We start from the raw sequence: 17,570 nt of genomic DNA on the forward strand, positions 1-17,570 counted from the left end.
GGGGGTATGTGTGTGAGGTTATGGTGACCTTGAACACCGCCCAAGGTGGTTCGATCGTACTGTTCAGGGGGTCAGCTTCACAGACATGCAAACAAAACTAAAACACACAAGGGCAGGTGACCCCGACCATGTAAATACAACCCTCGGCCCGCGAAGGCCGGTCAAACAATACACACGTCCCGCTTTTCTTTGTCTTGACAATCCATAAACACACATGGCCCCAGTCGCCTGATTACCGTGCCTATTTACCATGCTGGGGAAACCAAACAGAAAGAGGGAGAGGAGGCCATGGCTTTGGATTTTGCTCATTACCTGCTTAAATGGTGGCAAACAGGAAACAGCTGTTACCGCGTATTGCCATTCCAAAATCATGGCGTCTCGCACTCCCACTCAAAATCCACTGCGATGCCGGCCTGCTCTGTGCGTTTATAGGATGTGATAATAATCCACGCATCAGATCGGAATTCATAAAAGGCGGGTATTTGCTTTTTGCGATTTAATCGGGATGTCAGAAATGAGAGCACATTATTCATTTAGAAGACGGTCTCTGCTCCCAAAGAGGGGTTAGAAATATTTGAATAGGGCTTTTTTTGGGTTGCATTTGTTTACCTTCAAGGCAAATTCTCTGAACTATGTCGGTCAGCAATAATATCGGTATTTGTGAAAATATTTTGGAAAATACCTCTGAAGAGGTGGAAAGCTTAACCAACTATGAAGGACAGCGCGTTATCTATGGCTTGCAGAAAAATCATAATCAATGACTCAAGCTGAAAAGGAGCTCACTACTGTAGCACAGAGAAGGTTGAGGCGATACGGTAGTGTCCCACGATATCAGTTTCAAAATGGTGTGCGGAATCTGGAAGTAATACAAAGCAAACAATTGCTACGTCACTGCATTTTAATTTCATCCAAATAATTTCTTTAGGTGAAAAATCGGAAATGTATGACAGCCTTGCCAGCTTCCTGGAAAGAAGGCGGGTGGAAAGCACATTTGGATAATTGTTGTTTGCATGAATCTATTTACAAACTTGATTGTTGATACATTTGGGTCTTCTATTGCAGTTTCATTGGATTCTTGTCATTCTGCAACATCAAATATACAAGAAGTCAAAAACATACAAGGCACTCTGCTCAGACACTGCTTGCATGCATCTGGAGGAAAATTAACACGCATCACATACAATGCTTGGAGCACACACACACACACACACACACACACACACACACACACACACACACAATCTGAACCATTTTAATTGTAAAAACACACAAACATGCATTTGTGCTTGCATACGAACACAAACACACACACACAAACACATTTGCAGTCTGTAACATTTTAATTAAGATTATATTTCAATTACGATCAAGCAGGCAGGTTATGAGGCTGACGTTTCTTATGCGTGGTTCTGTGTTGTGTTCCCAGTAGCCTCAGTCCCCTGGAAGTTTGCCACTGCGAATGGAGTGGAAATCGCCTGGCGGTACACTGTGTACTATTTCCAGAACAGAGAACACAGATACAAGAAACATGAAGACCAACAACGTACCGTTCCGTAGGCTTATTTACCAATGGCATTCAAGTTGCTCGTCATGCTTGTTTTGGGTCGTGTGTTCTCTCCAACCCTACCTTGGGGAACCTCACGCTGACATCGATGCTGTCGGCGGACGCCGCGACCACCGACGCGGACATCTCCTGTTTGTGGTTGCTGAGGTGCTCCTCCTTGAAGGCCAGCAGCAGAGCCACGCCTGGGATGTATCGGTCAATACTGGGCAGGTGGACGGTTTGGAGGGGCGAAGATTATGAGCCACATATGAGCACATCGTACGGAGCCACTTGCTAAGACCTGAAGAATCCTAGTTTGCACACAGAGTTTGTTTTAGCCCTTTTATGATAGTTAGATAGGAAGGTATTGGAGATGGAGGGGAGTACTTGCAGCAAACTAACTTAGACAGGAATCGAATCAGGACGAAGCCTTAATGGTACGCGATCTACCCGGTGAGCCACCAGGGCGTCCCATGCTTCTCTTTTTTTAAGCTGCTTAGAACGACTGTAAGATGAGGGGACAAACCAACGAGGAGATGGTCCTGCCTATTGTTTCGTTGTAGCAATAGTTTCAGTTAGATAGTGTGTGTTACACTTTATTTTAATGATACTTTCATTGCCATGTGTATGTAGAATTGACTCCGGAGTATAAATGAGGATCAAACATAATAATAATAATAATACATTTAATTTAAAGGGCGCCTTTCAAGACACCCAAGGTCACCTTACAGAGCATAAAGTTATCATAAATTGTTTAAAAACAAGACATTGTGGAAAAATAATAATACCCCCATGTGATTGTTAACCTCGCACTCTTTATTATTGTAAACATACATTTGTAGTCGCTCCAGTCCACGAGGTTAAGTGAGTAATGAGCAACACTGCACGGGAGGTTGTGCTTTACCATCATTATACGATCACACGGTTAAGAATAAGGAGCTTGAGCAGAGCTATGTACATGCAAGCATCACTGAACTGCCGATAATGACAAGGAAGCAAAGAGGGTCATATTTAATTTTGATACTATACCACAGTTTCCGAGAAAAAAATATATGCAATCAAAATGAAGTCCTAATGTAGGGCAATTCGTTCTCAAAACCAAACACTTACTGCGAGTTGTATTTCCGTTTTCCTGAATAATTACCTTAAAACAATCCGTACACACCTACACAACCCAAAAGGTATTTCACTACTGGATCACATTCTGGTCTGGTGGACAGATCAGGACGCCTGGTCTGAACTACCTGAGCTATAATTAGACCTTTAATCAGTGTTGCCAGATTGGGCCCGATTTCCCGCCCAATCTGGCAACCCTGAGCGCTGCAGCGCTCAGGGTTGCCAGATTGGGCGGGAAATTTGCCTTTAATCCGAAAACTCTGCCCTTGGTTTCCACCAATAATATCCAACGATGGCTCCTTTCTCCCCATGGGATCCGTGTCATGCTCCTCACCTCTTGCCCATGGTCACCATGTACTCCGGGACCTTGGCCCAGTGCAGTGTGGCCTTCAGAGCGGGCCTGGTGCCGCGCTGGTGGGACGTGCCCACCTGCATGGACATCGAATAGGACTGGCATTCAGCCCCCCATCTCACGTGGGCCTGCTCCACACACACACACACACACACACACACACACACACACACACACACACACACACACACACACACACACACACACACACACATTCATGAAGTAACACACTGACTGAATGACTCCAAATAGCCTAGTCACACTAGGGTAGGATGTCTCATTGTTCAGGCTTATTGTATCCACATAACCATGTCACTGGTTCTCATACACACACGCGTACTTGCAATTGCAATTACAATTAGGGCATTTAGCAGACGCTTTTATCCAAAGCGACTTACATCAATTAATACACACATTGACACACCGACGGCAGTGTCAACCATGCAAGGCGACAGCCAGCTCGTCAGGAGCAGTTAGGGTTAAGGGTCTTGCTCAGGGACTTACTCAGCTAGGAGGAGCTGGGGATCGAACTAGCAACCTTTCGGTTACAAGACAACTGCTCTACCTCCTGAGCTAAGCCGACCCACACACACACGCACACACACACATTAAACGGACCGAACGCCAGTCACCTGGTGGTGGGTTTGAGGGTCCTTACTTTGACCAGGGAGTTTGCCTTCTCTACCACAGTGTTGGTGCACAGCTTCCAGTTGGCCGCCTCGCCCGTCTGGGACACGATGAGCTGCACGTCCTCCAGGTGTGCCCTGGGGGTGTAGAAGAGGGACGCGTCGAAGCCCTCCGGCTTGATGCCGCCCATGGCCAGCGCACGCACGTTGAACACCGCTTCCGGAGACGCCTCCAAGATCTGAGGCCATCGAAAAGGAGGCTGTGAGACCCTGGACGTTTGTGTGTGTGTGTGTGTGTGTGTGTGTGTGTGTGTGTGTGTGTGTGTGTGTGTGTGTGTGTGTGTGTGTGTGTGTGTGTGTGTGTGTGTGTGTGTGTGTGTGTGTGTGTGTGTGTGTACGTGTGTGTTGGGTAATTCAGTTTGAAGGTCAACCACCCTTGCTGTGGATTTCATTGGGGCTGAAAGATTCTATCAAGCTGATATTTAGATTTATAATTATAGAGCTTGGTGGCTTAAAGGTCTCATGGCAGCTGCTTGTTTTAAACTTATAATGCCTTTTAAAACAAAACTAGAAAGCAAATCATTCAAATATGGAAATGCACAAAACCCCCTTGATTCATTCATTCAAGTCTTAATTATGAAACCAGTTTCACTTTCATTTTGTGACCACCTTAACTTTCATTTCATAAGATATCATGAAAACAGGGCTACCTCTGTGACGATATCACGTGGCGTCTGCGGGAGGTCCTCTGCGCTGCTGGACCCCGAATCGGACCCCAGATGATCCAGGGCCTCCTGGGGAACACGGGACACAGCACACGCATTAGCCCGGGTCCCCGTCCACAGAAGGGGTGGTGGAGGTGTGTATGGGAACCAACGCAGAGGAGGTGACGTCGGCCGACGGATACCTTGGAGAGCCTTCTTAGGGTCTCGAGGAGCTGCCTGGCATTGATGGGGTGTCTGCCGGGACCAGCGTTCACCTCTAGGTGGATCTTCTCCACGGGCTTGATGGGCTGGACTGAGGAGGAGAGGGGAGAGAGATGGTTGGGAATGCAATGAGGAACGTGATGTTTGCTTACGTTGATCGTCTGCTTGGTAAGATCCAAAAAGTCTCTCTGCCATTTCTATCAGTGCTTGGTATTCACTGTATACAAATATATAACAGTATTTACAATTGTGATAAGATCTAAACATTCTGTTTTAACTGTATCATACTTCATGTGAATACATCATTTCGATGTTAAGCAGACATGGCAGTACCTGGGACGATGTTTATGGCGAGGTGCGTGTACCCCAGTAGGTAATAGAGAGGGTACTCTTCCTGGAAATAGGCTCTCTGTAGCTTGGACTCCATGCACATGCCCAGTCCAAACACCGTACTCTCAGCACACATCTTGGGTGCCGGAGTCCACAGGTTTGGGAACACTACCTTTTCAATGACAGAGAACATTGCCTTTAAAAATACGCTGTAGGTCGGATTTAAGAGACGCAAAGAGAGACAGCAGAAAAGAGGAAGAGAGCATGATGTAAAAAAATAGAAACTGTCCCCTCCTTCCTCTCTGGTCCCCCACTTCCTGCTCTCTGTGTTGCATTCGCGCACCTGTGAATGACAGGGGAAATGGAGTCCGCTACCCAGAGGCTTGAGATCAGGAAATTGATGCCCTGATTGGGCATTTCACTCCCTAAGAGCTGGGGACAGATTGTAAATTACACTGAAATGATAGCTCTTATATCTCACCTACAGCACTTTTCTAACAAATTACACTGAGATTATAGCTCTTATATCTTACTTACCAGCGCCATTAATTCTGGAATCTCCCCAAAGATGCTTATACTACCGGTCACAAAAAGCCCATTTAAAAAAAGAAAAAAAGTATTTTCCTCCAATATATTTGTATGGGCTTTAGTGCATTCACGGACCAGTCAGCGGAGACGGACAGAAAAGTAGGTTGAAAAAGAGGGGATGAAACGTAGCATAGAGAGCCCTCGAGCCACCGAAGCCATTTCATAAAAGGGCTTCTTAACGGTGGTCATACCTGCGGCTCACTCTTTACAATGGCAGAGCCGTTGAGAACGATCTCGTCGTTGGAGTCCCTGGCGTTGGGCATCATCGGGGTCATCTTGGCCAGAGCCGGCGTCTCAATGTTCCTGGATACGGCGTACACGTCGGATCTGCGAAACAGCGAGGCAGTGGTGAGGTTGTATGCCTGAAGGTCTACCTTGCGGGGTCCTCGAGCTTAGCGATTACCTGAACCCACCTGAGCAGGTCATTAAAGGTGACATTGTATACCACCAGGTGTGAGTGTGATTAGCCGTTTGAAGCCCTTTTGAAATTCTGCCTCGTCAGACAGCACAAATGGGCGTGTCCACCTAGATGTGTGCTGGATAGATCGGTCTACCAGCCTACCCAGTGGACTGTAGCCAACATTGCTCATCTATCCTTCATACATCTAGGTGGACACGCCCACTTGTGAGGTCAGAAGAGGCAGATTTCTAAAACGGCATGTAACAGCTAATCACACTCACGTGGTATAATATATCACCTTTAACGGCATGTATATAAAGTTAAAGACAACTCTAAAGTCGCGTTTGGGTGGACATTGAACATGATGTTGTGCATGTTAAATTCGGTATATTCCAGAACAGAAGCTTCAATAAAGGGAGTTGAAAGGATGAAATGGATGGATGCCTGCACTCACTTGATGGAGACGAGTTCTACAGGTGCTCGGCAAGGGGGGAAGTCCAGCTCAAACTTCTTCTCGGCGATGTTCATTTTGGCGGAGAACTTCCATGGGATGGAGATTGGGGCTTTGGTCTTGAGCTCTGTACCGAACTGGAACAGCTCGGTGTTGATCCCGTGGAACATCCATAAGTCTTTGGTGGAACTGAATGTTTTTGTCGTTTTAAACACACACACGCCCGCACACACATGCACACAGACACACACATGCACACAGACACACACACATATAATTCATGTTTAGTTACAGTACAATACATATCAGTAACTTTTTTTTTGTAATGTTAAATGTCCACTTGTGGACATTTTGTCCACATGTGGACATTTAACATTGGAGTGGAAACGTATCACGTGCCATAAAGCCGTGTAAACTTAAAACATTTGGGGAATAAATATACCCGATGAAACCGTCCGTCTCCAGAGAAATGTCAGCCGTCAGGAGTTGTCCGAGATGGTCCGTCACTGGTGGGCTTACTGCCGCCTTGACTGCAAAACAGACCAAGCTTATTATTGCAGGGCTAGGGTTCAGGTTAGGGTTAAGATTAGGGTTGTATGTTAGGGTTATATGTTAGGTTTAGAGCTAGCGATAGGGCTAGGGTTCAGGTTAGGGTTAAGATTAGGGTTGTATGTTAGGGTTATATGTTAGGTTTAGAGCTAGCGATAGGGCTAGGGTTCAGGTTAGGGTTAAGATTACGGTTGTATGTTAGGGTTATATGTTAGGTTTAGAGCTAGCGATAGGGTTAGAGTTAAGGTAAGCGTTAAGATAAGGGTATGTTAGGGTTTTAGGTTAGGGTTAAGATAAGGGTTATATGTTATGTTTAGGGCTAGGGTTGGGACTAGTGTTAGATCAGTGGTTCCCAACCTTTTGGACCCGTTAACCCAATTCTGGCTTTGAAAGTGATTGCAACACCAACTTTATCTTTAGTGGATCTGCTTCCAAAGAAAATATTTTTTATCTAACAAGATCTGCCTGTTATGTCAATGACCCAGTGAGCTTAATCGCAGTCACTCTACTAGACTAAGTAGATGATTTAATGATTGCTTGAGACTTGTGAGACCCTCCAAAACAAACCCCGGTTTTCTAAAATGGATCAGCAAAGATCTATACCTTATGTTAGCAATGATCTTGCCACCCTAGTCCTGATATCACTAGGGTTGAGGTTAGGGTTATATGTTAGGTTCAGTACTAGGTTAAGGGTTAAGGTTAGGGCTATATTTTAGGTTCAGTACTAGGGTTAGGAGTACAGTTAAGGTTAGGTCCAGTATTAGGGTTAGGACTAGGGGTCAGGTCAGGGATAGCTCTTAGTTTTTAGGGTTAAGAATTGAGTTAGTGTTAGTGCTAGCTGTTCCGGGTCAGGGTTAGGGTTTGATATGCATTGATTTAGTCTCTAAAAACTGACAGCTTCCTTACCATTAGCTGTGATGGCGTTGACTGATTCGTAGTATTTGCTGATCTCTATGGGGAGGCCCAAGGTGCTGGCTTGGAAGTAGCGGGTCTCGAAGATCAGGAAAGCCTTGGTCATATGCGATGAGTAACCTTTCTTGAGGTCGTCAATGATTCCCAAGATAGGACTGTCTTTAAAAGCAGTGGGGCTGAATGCCTGTGTACAAAAATAGCAAAACAACATTATTGATTATTATGTTCCGTGTCCTGACCTTTGCAGAATCAACGTTGGAGTGATTACAAAAATGTTTACTGTGCCGCATGAGTAATTTTCTGCTGTTCAATTTGATCATAATTATTAATTAATTATCATTATCGTTTCGTATTTATTTTCTTACCTTGATCAAACTCTGGACAACCTCTTTTTTTAAATCAGCAAAGAACCATTCTTGACCAGAGGCTCGTGTGAAAAATGTCATTAGTGGCTTATCACTTGGTAGCTTCTCCCAGCCTTGGATCTGAAAAACACAATCACAGTCAGGACTGACACATAGTCCATCTTTCACATCTCACCGTGGTGCTCACACACTGGACAATTACACGTTCTTCTATTCATGTGATGAAACACATTTTGTAAGAATCACATTCTTTGTTGAACGTCAGTGAGCAGCTCACCACTTTAAGAACCGCCTGTAAGTCAGTCAAACCCAAGTCGCCAGTGAATCCAGGAATGTCCGCGCCAAACAGCTCCTTGATCCCTTCAGGTCGGATGCCAAACTTTAGTGTGAACGAAAAGAAGGGAAAAAAGAGCACAATTGATCATGAAACCCTGAGCTATAGAGGGTGCAGTCTCTTTCAGCCTTGAACAGATTTCATTCAATGAGTCGGTTAAAAAATATATGAAACCTATCCTACATGTACCTCCAAGAGCTGCAGAATCCTGCCGATAAAGTAGTATTTCCCTTTCATTGTCATCTCAGTGGGGAAGATGTCTGCTTTGTCCTTGAGCATCAGGAACTCTGTGGCGGTGCCCATTAGGAATTCATCTGAAGGGATCGAAAGGTGATGTATTATACCACCAGGTGTGAGTGCGATAAGCAGTTACAATCCATTTGGAAAATCGGCCTCTTCTGACATCACAAGTGGGCGTGTCCACCTAGACGTATGACGGATAGATGAGCAACGTTTGCTACAGTCCACTGGGTAGGCTGGCAGACTGATCTATCTAGCACACATCTAGGTGGAAGTGCCCACTTGTGATGTCAGAAGAGGCAGATTTTCCAAACGGCTTGTAACGGCTAAAGCACCTGGTGGTATAATATGTCACCTTTAACAAACAGGGAGGGAATCCCGGTGACCTCGGTATCGCAAACACTGCGTTTCACCTTAGCAATGATGATATTAAGTCATTGAGCGGCCCATTAATCCAAAACGATTTACAGTATCCTTCGTTAGAGAGTGAGTCGATCGCTCAGGGATGACATTTGGGTTTAAACCCAGAACCTTCCTGCGGGAACACACCCTGCCCTCACTGCTCGACTATCCTGCGTCCCAAATGCACTTGTTGTTAGGACTCCGTACCGCTGAACCAGTCCATGGTGATGGCCTTGCTGAAACGGAAGCTCAGGCGACCGAATTTGGGGGCCAGGATTTTGACAGCCATGTTGCAGGTGGTTGAACTAGAAGGACAAACGCGATAGAGAGATAGAGACAGAGACAGAGACAGAGAGAGAGAGAGAGAGAGAGAGAGAGACAGAGACAGAGACAGAGACAGAGACAGAGACAGAGAGAGAGAGAGAGAGAGAGAGAGAGAGAGAGAGACAGAGACAGAGACAGAGACAGAGAGAGAGAGAAAGAGAGAGAGAGAGAGAGAGAGAGAGAGAGAGAGAGAGAGTGTTAAATTTTACGCTAAACATACACATTACTGGCTGATTTCTGGAGGTGTACAAGAAACGGAATGCTTAGATGGTTGAATGTGCAACCCAGTCTTGCGGAAATACGTGACACTGTCACGTCATTTAATCTATTCATTTGTTATCTGGGACACGTAATTCGACACGTAATTCGTGCCAAAAGCACAAATTTCTAACAATATGACAGCTTTTGGCCACCCGTTTCTACTTTCACCTTTAATTCTGAGAAATTGTGACAATTCACGGTATATTTAATGCAGGTGGGCTGCTCTGTAGGCAAACCGCGACTGAAAAAAAGGTAGCTGCTTCATCTCTTCTATTTAGAATGAGTTAGAAATTTGTGCTTTTGGCATGAAAAAATTGAAATGACGTGTCCCAGATCACGAATGAATAGATTAAATGACGTGACAGTGTCACGTACTTCCGTGAGACTGGGTTGGAATGTGAGGCATGGGATGTGATTAACCAATAATAAATTCAGCATTTTACACAAATAATGCTGGATTTGTAGAGCATGACATTATTATGTACACATTTATCAACCCACTCAACTTTAAAGAGGAGTTATTCCTAAAAGCAATATTTTCAGCCAATATTAAAAAAGCACAATAATAAAACACTGTTGAGGGTAAGAAAATCAAACCATGCCCATAAGACGATAGCTATACACTGTACACAGCTATACGCTCAGACGCCTCACGCACAAGTAGTGGTTGTCTGATGCGGTGGAGCGGGTGCAGCTCTTCAGGTAGGAGTAGGCGAAGCTGGCCACCTGCAGGTCCGTCTCCTCCATCAGGTGGGAGGTCAGCAGGGAGACCAGTCCCATGGGGGGCTTGGTCTGGAAGATGATCACCAAGATCTGCATGCGCAGCTCAGCCGGGACGTCCCTCTGCAGAAACAGGCTCAGGCCGATCTCCTGGACCTGGGGGCCAGATTGGGGGACATGATGTCAAGGGAAATCCATTTTTCAATTGGATGGACCAACGTTGGCCATGGTGGACATCTTGGTTCCAAATGGGCTGAATCAGGATTGTTCATTACAGTGACAGTCTACAAAGGCTTCACAGGCCCTACATTATACAGCCACACCCACCTACCCCACCTAGACCTTCTGAAGGGAAAGGGAAAACCTCCCATAACCCAGAGGGAAGGAACCCAGAAGAGGGATCAGTTCGACAAGTGCCAGAAAATAAAGGTTAAGTATGCAGCTGTTCCCTTGTTCCCTTGTGAAGAATCCACAAGGGAACGTGTTGAATGGTTTGAATTTGTCGACATATCATTCAAAGTATCAGCCTTATTTGATCACAGCATAGCGGTCTAAGGTGCATGCTTGTAACGGCGACTGACAATTTATAACGACCTACTTTATAACGAATTACAGTTTATAACGACCTAGAGTTTATAACAACCTGCTATAATAACCTACAGCATATAACGATCTACAGTTTATAACGACCTAGCTTATAGTACGACAATCACAATCTGATGATCATATCAATAAACATATCATTAATCATATCAACGGTACGGCGGGTCGGGGGGTCCCCGGTTACCGTGTGAGGGTCCCGGGCGGCGATGAGCCTCAGGGCCTGCACGGCGGCGCTCTGCACGCGTGCGGGGAGCACCACGGGGTTGGCGGCCACGGCGGGCAGGAAGCGCAGGATGGTCTTGATGCTGGCGGGGTGGCCGGCGTTGCCCAGGGCCTTCAGGGCCAGCACCATGTCCGCCTCGCTGGCCCTCGCCAGGCCGTCAAGGGCCATGTCCAACAGAGGCTGAGGGCCCCCCCGGGATCCCAGCCAATGGGAAGAAGGTTACTAATGCATTTTTATTTAACGTTGCCTTTATTTATTTATTTTTATTGTATGACTATGGCCCAATCCCATTTCTACCCCTTGCCCCTTCCCCTTACCCCTCCCCCCTTTCCCTTACCCCTTCAAAACAAGGGGGAGGGGTAAGGGGAAGGGGTAAGGGGTAGAAATGGGATTGGGCCTTTGTTTCAATGTGAAGGACTTTGAGTCTGCCTCGTGTATGAAAAGTGCTACATAAATAAAGCTGCCTTGCCTTGCCTTACTAACCGTTTACAATGTTGATCAATGAGATATATGTAAATTTATATGAGAACTGGAATGAATGTGACGTCACAATAGTAATGTATGTATGCATCATAATATAATATGTATGTATGTGTTATAGAATAGACAGACAACATAAATGTCATTTGTTTTATTATAAAATATGAATTTTATAAATAAATTAATACATATATTATAAATGCATAAATTATAAATCATATTGTATTATATGATATAATGAGGTTTAAAAATATGCAAGTATGTTTTACCATGCCAGGAATCAATGACAGAAAGCTACCAAGCTGAACGATTTGAAGAATAAAAAATGGATGGGTTTGATTTCCCGAATGTGTGGGTTTACCTGCACAGCAGTGACGGGGCACGGTGTGTAGTAGGCGCAGTGTTTGTACACCAGGGATCCATACGAAAGCACCACGGTGTGCCACACAAACTGGTCCGATTTGCTGAATGGAATGGTCAGGAACCCCTGGGTGAACCAAAAGAGAAAACACACCACGCGTCGTGTAGAGGCTCAGTTATGGTTCCGCGTCGACGCAACGCAACGACCACGCAGACGCTTCAACGCAGTCCTGAACCTGTTTTGGTTCTGCGTCGGGTTTTAGTGAGCGGACCAATCACAGCCCTCGCTGATGCGTCGCCTCGATGCAAGGTTCCAATTTTTGGGAGGCGCACGTCAGGACGCGAGGAGGGTCTGCAAGGATGCAAGGGCTCCGTAAACCCCCCTTGCATTGCGTCGACGTAGAACCATAGCTAAGCCTTGAGTCGAGGTCCTGTGTTCCAACACGGTGACGACGTGGTCGAAAACCTTACCTTGGCCATCTCGATCAGCTCGGGCTGGACCTGCAGGTGGTTGAAGGCCAGCACCAGGGTCTGCCAGGCCTCCATGGAGCCCAGGTCTCCGGCCTTGAAGCGCACCTCCAGAAACCGCAGGACGCGTGCGTCATTGACCTCCACCACCAGGTTCAAGAACCAGCGTCTGATCCACGGCGAGAGATGGACCAAGTCGTGGGAATGGGTGGGTGTACAGTTCTAACAATTATTTTCTATGAACCACAGGTGGCTTAAGATTTTGTGTTTCCGACTAGTTCAACTGAATTCTTGATATGACGTTGAACATCATGGGAATGGTTGGGTGCACAGAAAAGGGAGTGGGGTATTCGCTTCGGCTCAGACCGTCTTTTTTTTTTTTTTTAATCGATGCATTCTGAAGCTTTTACAATTATTTTCAAGGAGGCTGCAGGTTCACAAAGGTTTTGTGTTGTCCAAAAGTTCAGTTCAATGCTTGCTGTGACATTGAAGGTGGGGTTGAACGTCTACCTATGTTCAGCATTTCCTGCAAACTGCTTCCACATGGTGTCCAGTCCCTCGAAGGGGACGACCCTGAGGAGCTGATAGGCCCTCATCACGTCTTCAGTAGATTCGCTGTCCACCTGGTAGATGTTATTCGCAGCCAAACGCTTGACCAGCTCCACAATCTAGGAGAGAGATCAATTAGAAGATATATGATGTAATAAATAAACAAACATCACACAAATCTGTATATTTGTGACATACGCCTGTTATGATGCCTGTATTATTAATTGAAAAGCTCTCATTAGAAATAATCACACTTTCCATTCCAATCCGCCTACCTCTATTCAACATATATTAAGTGAAATGATTATGATCAAAATGTCAAATTTGTTCTTTAGCTAACTCCTCTGGCATTTTGACACTTTTAGCCTAGCCATACTGCACAATACAGTACATTTCCCAGTTTATCCTATTTTATTCTATTTTTATTCTATTGTATTTTATTTATTTTTTAAGCACAGAAAGTAAGTCACGCAAACATTTCACTGCACATCCTGTATGAGATTGTGACTAATAAAAACCTTTGAATCTTTAATCTATCTCTGTCTTTAGTATTTCACCTAATCCATCATGATAAATAGCATCCTGATGTCATATGAAACATGTTGACCCAGACGTCGCGTCCTTACCCTGGGTATGGGGTTGTCCAGGTTCTGCATCATAATGGGGAGGTTCGCTTGGTCGTTCACAAACTTGTACACAATGTTTCCCTTGGGCTCCATGGCACCTGAGGTGAGGGCCTCAGTCGTGTTCGTCACACTGATGAAGACCAGCTCCTTCCTGCCAGAAGAAGGACACTCAGAAGCACGTATATCTCGGACCTGGACGAAAAAGGAACCACCGTAGAAAGGGTAGATGGCACCCTGAGATCTATCTCGTCTTACGTCGCCAGCATTTTGAAACTGCCGCCCTTTACGTTGAAGGGGGTGAAATGCTGTTGCTCTAGGGCTGTTGCCTTGGTGATCACCCCCCCGGCCGCGGTCGGTTTGACAGTGTGGACGTACTTCACCGTCGCCATGATGGATTCACCTTTCTGGATTCAGGAACACACACACAGAGAACAGAGAAGATCAACCATGGCCCTCTACTCATAAACCTCCCTTACTTCCGCTGAATTTACATGTATTTGGATGCTGCAGTGTATATAATAATAATAATAATAATAATACATTTAATTTAGAGGCGCCTTTCAAGACACCCAAGGTCACCTAATATATACTGCATCTTCAGTTTATATACATTACACTGTTTGTATGCGTATGTACAGTTGTGTCTACGGGTGTACTTACCTACAGGTATACTAATAGCTGTATCAAAATATTATTCAATAAAGGACGGGCAGGGCTCGGACCACCAATCGTGGCACAAGATTAACTCCCTGTTTTAATTTCATGTTCTTTTTTTCATTCAACATTTTCTTTCTTTCTTCGTTCAACACAATAGCTACTGTCTGTAGTTTATCTTCTTGTTATGTGTCGGTTGGTGAAGTATGAACACCTCATATATGCACTGAGATATGGATATGTTGTTCAGACATACGGCCCATCAGGAGAATATCAGGAGAATATCACGTTTTATACGTAGATCTAAAAGCAATACGGGTAAGTCCTGATGTGATTCAGGAGTCCTCATGTGATTCACAAGTGCTGGGGGAATATTGATACCTCTTTCGCCACTTGGTCTGGGACAGCGGTGGCCATTCCGAGGTAGAGTACAGCTTTCTCCTTGCAGACAGTGATGTCAACGACCTGTGTGATGATCATCTCCTTGGCGGCGTTCTCCTCCACTGCGTAGTGGCTCTGACACAGCCCGTGGAGCCCCAGCTGTATGGCACAAACAACGTACAGCGCTTAATGCCTTACTTTATAGAGCCGCCTTGCAGCCTTACACACACACACACACACACACACACACACACACACACAGAAAACTACCAACAAACAAACACAGACACACACACACACACACACACACATACCAATTAACATAACAAAACACACACACACACACTCACATACCAACACACACAAACATAACAAAACACACACGCACACCAACAAACCCAAACACAACAACAAAACACAGCAACACACACCCACACAAACACGGACACAACCAACCAACACAAAATAACAAAAACACACACACACACACACACACACACACACACACACACACACACACACCATTAAGAATCGGCTTGTCATGCTTTCATGTTCTGGAACGGTGAATCTATAATTAACAGCCACAAGATAGCGGGCTCGATTCCCGCTGGGGCCTGCCATGCTATGAGTTTCAGGTTTGTTATCAAACGCTTAAGCAGCAGTTCAATAGGTGCTTTAAATAAAAGCCTCCTCATGTGAGAACAAGAGGTGAGATCAACTCTGTGATGTATCGTCAGGAATTAAAAGGGAGCGTTGAAGAAAGCCATCCATCAAACAGCATGTTACGATTAGGTTATTATGATCGTAATAACTGTTCTTATAAAATCATTGTAAAATGTTACGATTATGATTCCTAAAAAACATTATTATGATGTACTTTGATCCCCAACCTCCTCAACGGTGTACAGGTTCTGGGTGGTCTTCACGGTGAGCTGGAAGAAGCCCAGTATTCCTCTCACGATGTTGACCATGGTGTCGGAGGTGCCCGCCGGGGCCTGAATGTTCCCCACGTGGCCCCCGGCGTACTCAAACATGAAGGGCTTGGCCAGCTGAGCCGAGATGCGCGCGGCCAGCTTGAGGGCCCCGACGAAGGCGCTCTTACCGGGGACGCCGTTGAACTCCTCGAAGGCCACATCGGAAACCTGTGAAGTAGAGAGAGAGAGAGGGGAGAGAGAAATAAAAGAGAGAGAAGTAGAGAGAGAAAGAGGAGAGAGAGAAATAAAAGAGAGACAGAGAGAGAGAGATTGGGGGGAAAGAGAGAGGGAGAGAGAGAGACAGTTACTTGCAACAGCCCTTCCATACCATTCCAAGTACATGCGGTATCGTATCAGGTCTCTATGTTTTTTTTCCGTTTCATGTTCTGTGCTATGCTTCCTTTGAGATACAAAAGGAATGCATGAATACATCATTTATTTGGTGAATGTGGGGTATTTTTGATACATGTTCTTCATGGCCAACAGCATTAGGGTTAGGGATTGTTGAATCCACAAGTTTGACATCTTCTCATCTTTCATCGCTGCTCAAAGCCATAAAGCATACAATTTGATGTTCTTAGATCCATTAATCCTGCAGGTAAAACTGACTTCAAACAGTGCTAGAATCGACCACAATTAAGAATTTCATTGAAGTTCAAGGCTACATTACTATGTAGCCTTGAATATGTGATATTTGAAATGGTCTTGAGAAATCGATGATTAAACCTTTGTCATTAACATGATAAAAATTGGTTATAATATATTGTATATATTACCAACCCTGATTGTAGCAGTAGGTGTATTACCTGGAGCATGAACGTTTGTGCAGATGCACTGAAGATCTTCACCTTGCACGTCAGTCTTACCCCGGACTCGGCAAGGTGCGGCAACCCTCGTCCAAAATTCACCAGGCCTACATATTTGTACTCGTATGTTTTCTTCGGTTCCAAGCTCAGATCTAAAAATCCACATAAATAATATTATTGTGCCCTGCTGTTTGCGTAATTCATGGGTTTGAATAATGTTCTGGATAAATCAACATGGGACTCACCATAACGAAGACTCTGACTTGCTAAAATGTGTGAAAAAATAATTTTTATATATTGCAATCAAAAACAGATAAATAATGAACAATCTTTAATATCTATGCCTTAAAATAAGGTTTATAAAATAAAAAAAAGATAAAGATAAAATGTCTAGGCTTCCAACTTTAAACAGAAAATAAATTAATATCAAACTCATAAAGCACCTACCCGCCAAAGCCACAAGACAACATAAGATCCAGCCCCGCATGGTGAAGATCAGGACTGGCCCTAGCCTACCTCATGTCCCTTCTTTATATACACTCTCATCATTCTCCAGTGGAGGCTCAGTGCAAACACATGGGGGTAGGGGACACTGCGTGTCGGCGAGGTTTGATACGTTGGACGAGACAGGATGACCGGTGAGAGTGACACAAACGACCTAGTAAATAAACAACACTCCTGTTAAGCAGTGGCACAGACCAGCGGCATGATGATCATCAGACACGTTGAACTTATAGTCTTGCACATTTTTTAGTGGACACTAATCGTTTTTCAGGAAGCTGTAAGGTTAGAAGAAAAGTCGTTTTACTTTGATTATTTGAGTTACCGCGATAACTTGACCTTTCCCCCCCAAGCACAACAAGCCCTGTTCACGGTAAACTAAAAAAGTGAAAAACAACTAATGTCTAAACGTTCAAGGTCCCATGGCATGCTACTTTATGGATGCTTTAATATAGATATTAGTAGGCCCCAAACACAGTATTTGAAGACGTTCCCGAAATTCAGCC

General features: G+C 44.9%; 1 protein-coding gene across 1 annotated transcript; it reads right to left on the reverse strand.

Annotated features, from left to right (window-relative positions):
* Positions 1 to 880: 880 nt before the first annotated feature.
* On the reverse strand, positions 881 to 16,710 carry vtg3 (vitellogenin 3, phosvitinless). Its single transcript, XM_060067906.1, has 25 exons — positions 16,564 to 16,710; positions 15,674 to 15,925; positions 14,784 to 14,942; positions 14,004 to 14,152; positions 13,749 to 13,899; positions 13,084 to 13,241; positions 12,577 to 12,742; positions 12,107 to 12,232; positions 11,227 to 11,445; positions 10,378 to 10,595; positions 9,342 to 9,439; positions 8,682 to 8,806; positions 8,436 to 8,537; positions 8,159 to 8,278; positions 7,788 to 7,977; positions 6,775 to 6,862; positions 6,336 to 6,521; positions 5,673 to 5,808; positions 4,897 to 5,065; positions 4,545 to 4,654; positions 4,348 to 4,431; positions 3,670 to 3,876; positions 2,994 to 3,139; positions 1,628 to 1,766; positions 881 to 1,493 (listed from the first exon to the last, which is right to left on the reverse strand). Exons 1-25 carry the CDS (start codon positions 16,570 to 16,572, stop codon positions 1,398 to 1,400), a joined length of 3,603 nt encoding a protein of 1,200 aa, XP_059923889.1. The 5' UTR covers positions 16,573 to 16,710; the 3' UTR covers positions 881 to 1,397.
* Positions 16,711 to 17,570: the final 860 nt, after the last annotated feature.

Source organism: Gadus macrocephalus, chromosome 12, assembly GCF_031168955.1.
Source record: "Gadus macrocephalus chromosome 12, ASM3116895v1".
NCBI classification, from domain to species: domain Eukaryota; kingdom Metazoa; phylum Chordata; class Actinopteri; order Gadiformes; family Gadidae; genus Gadus; species Gadus macrocephalus.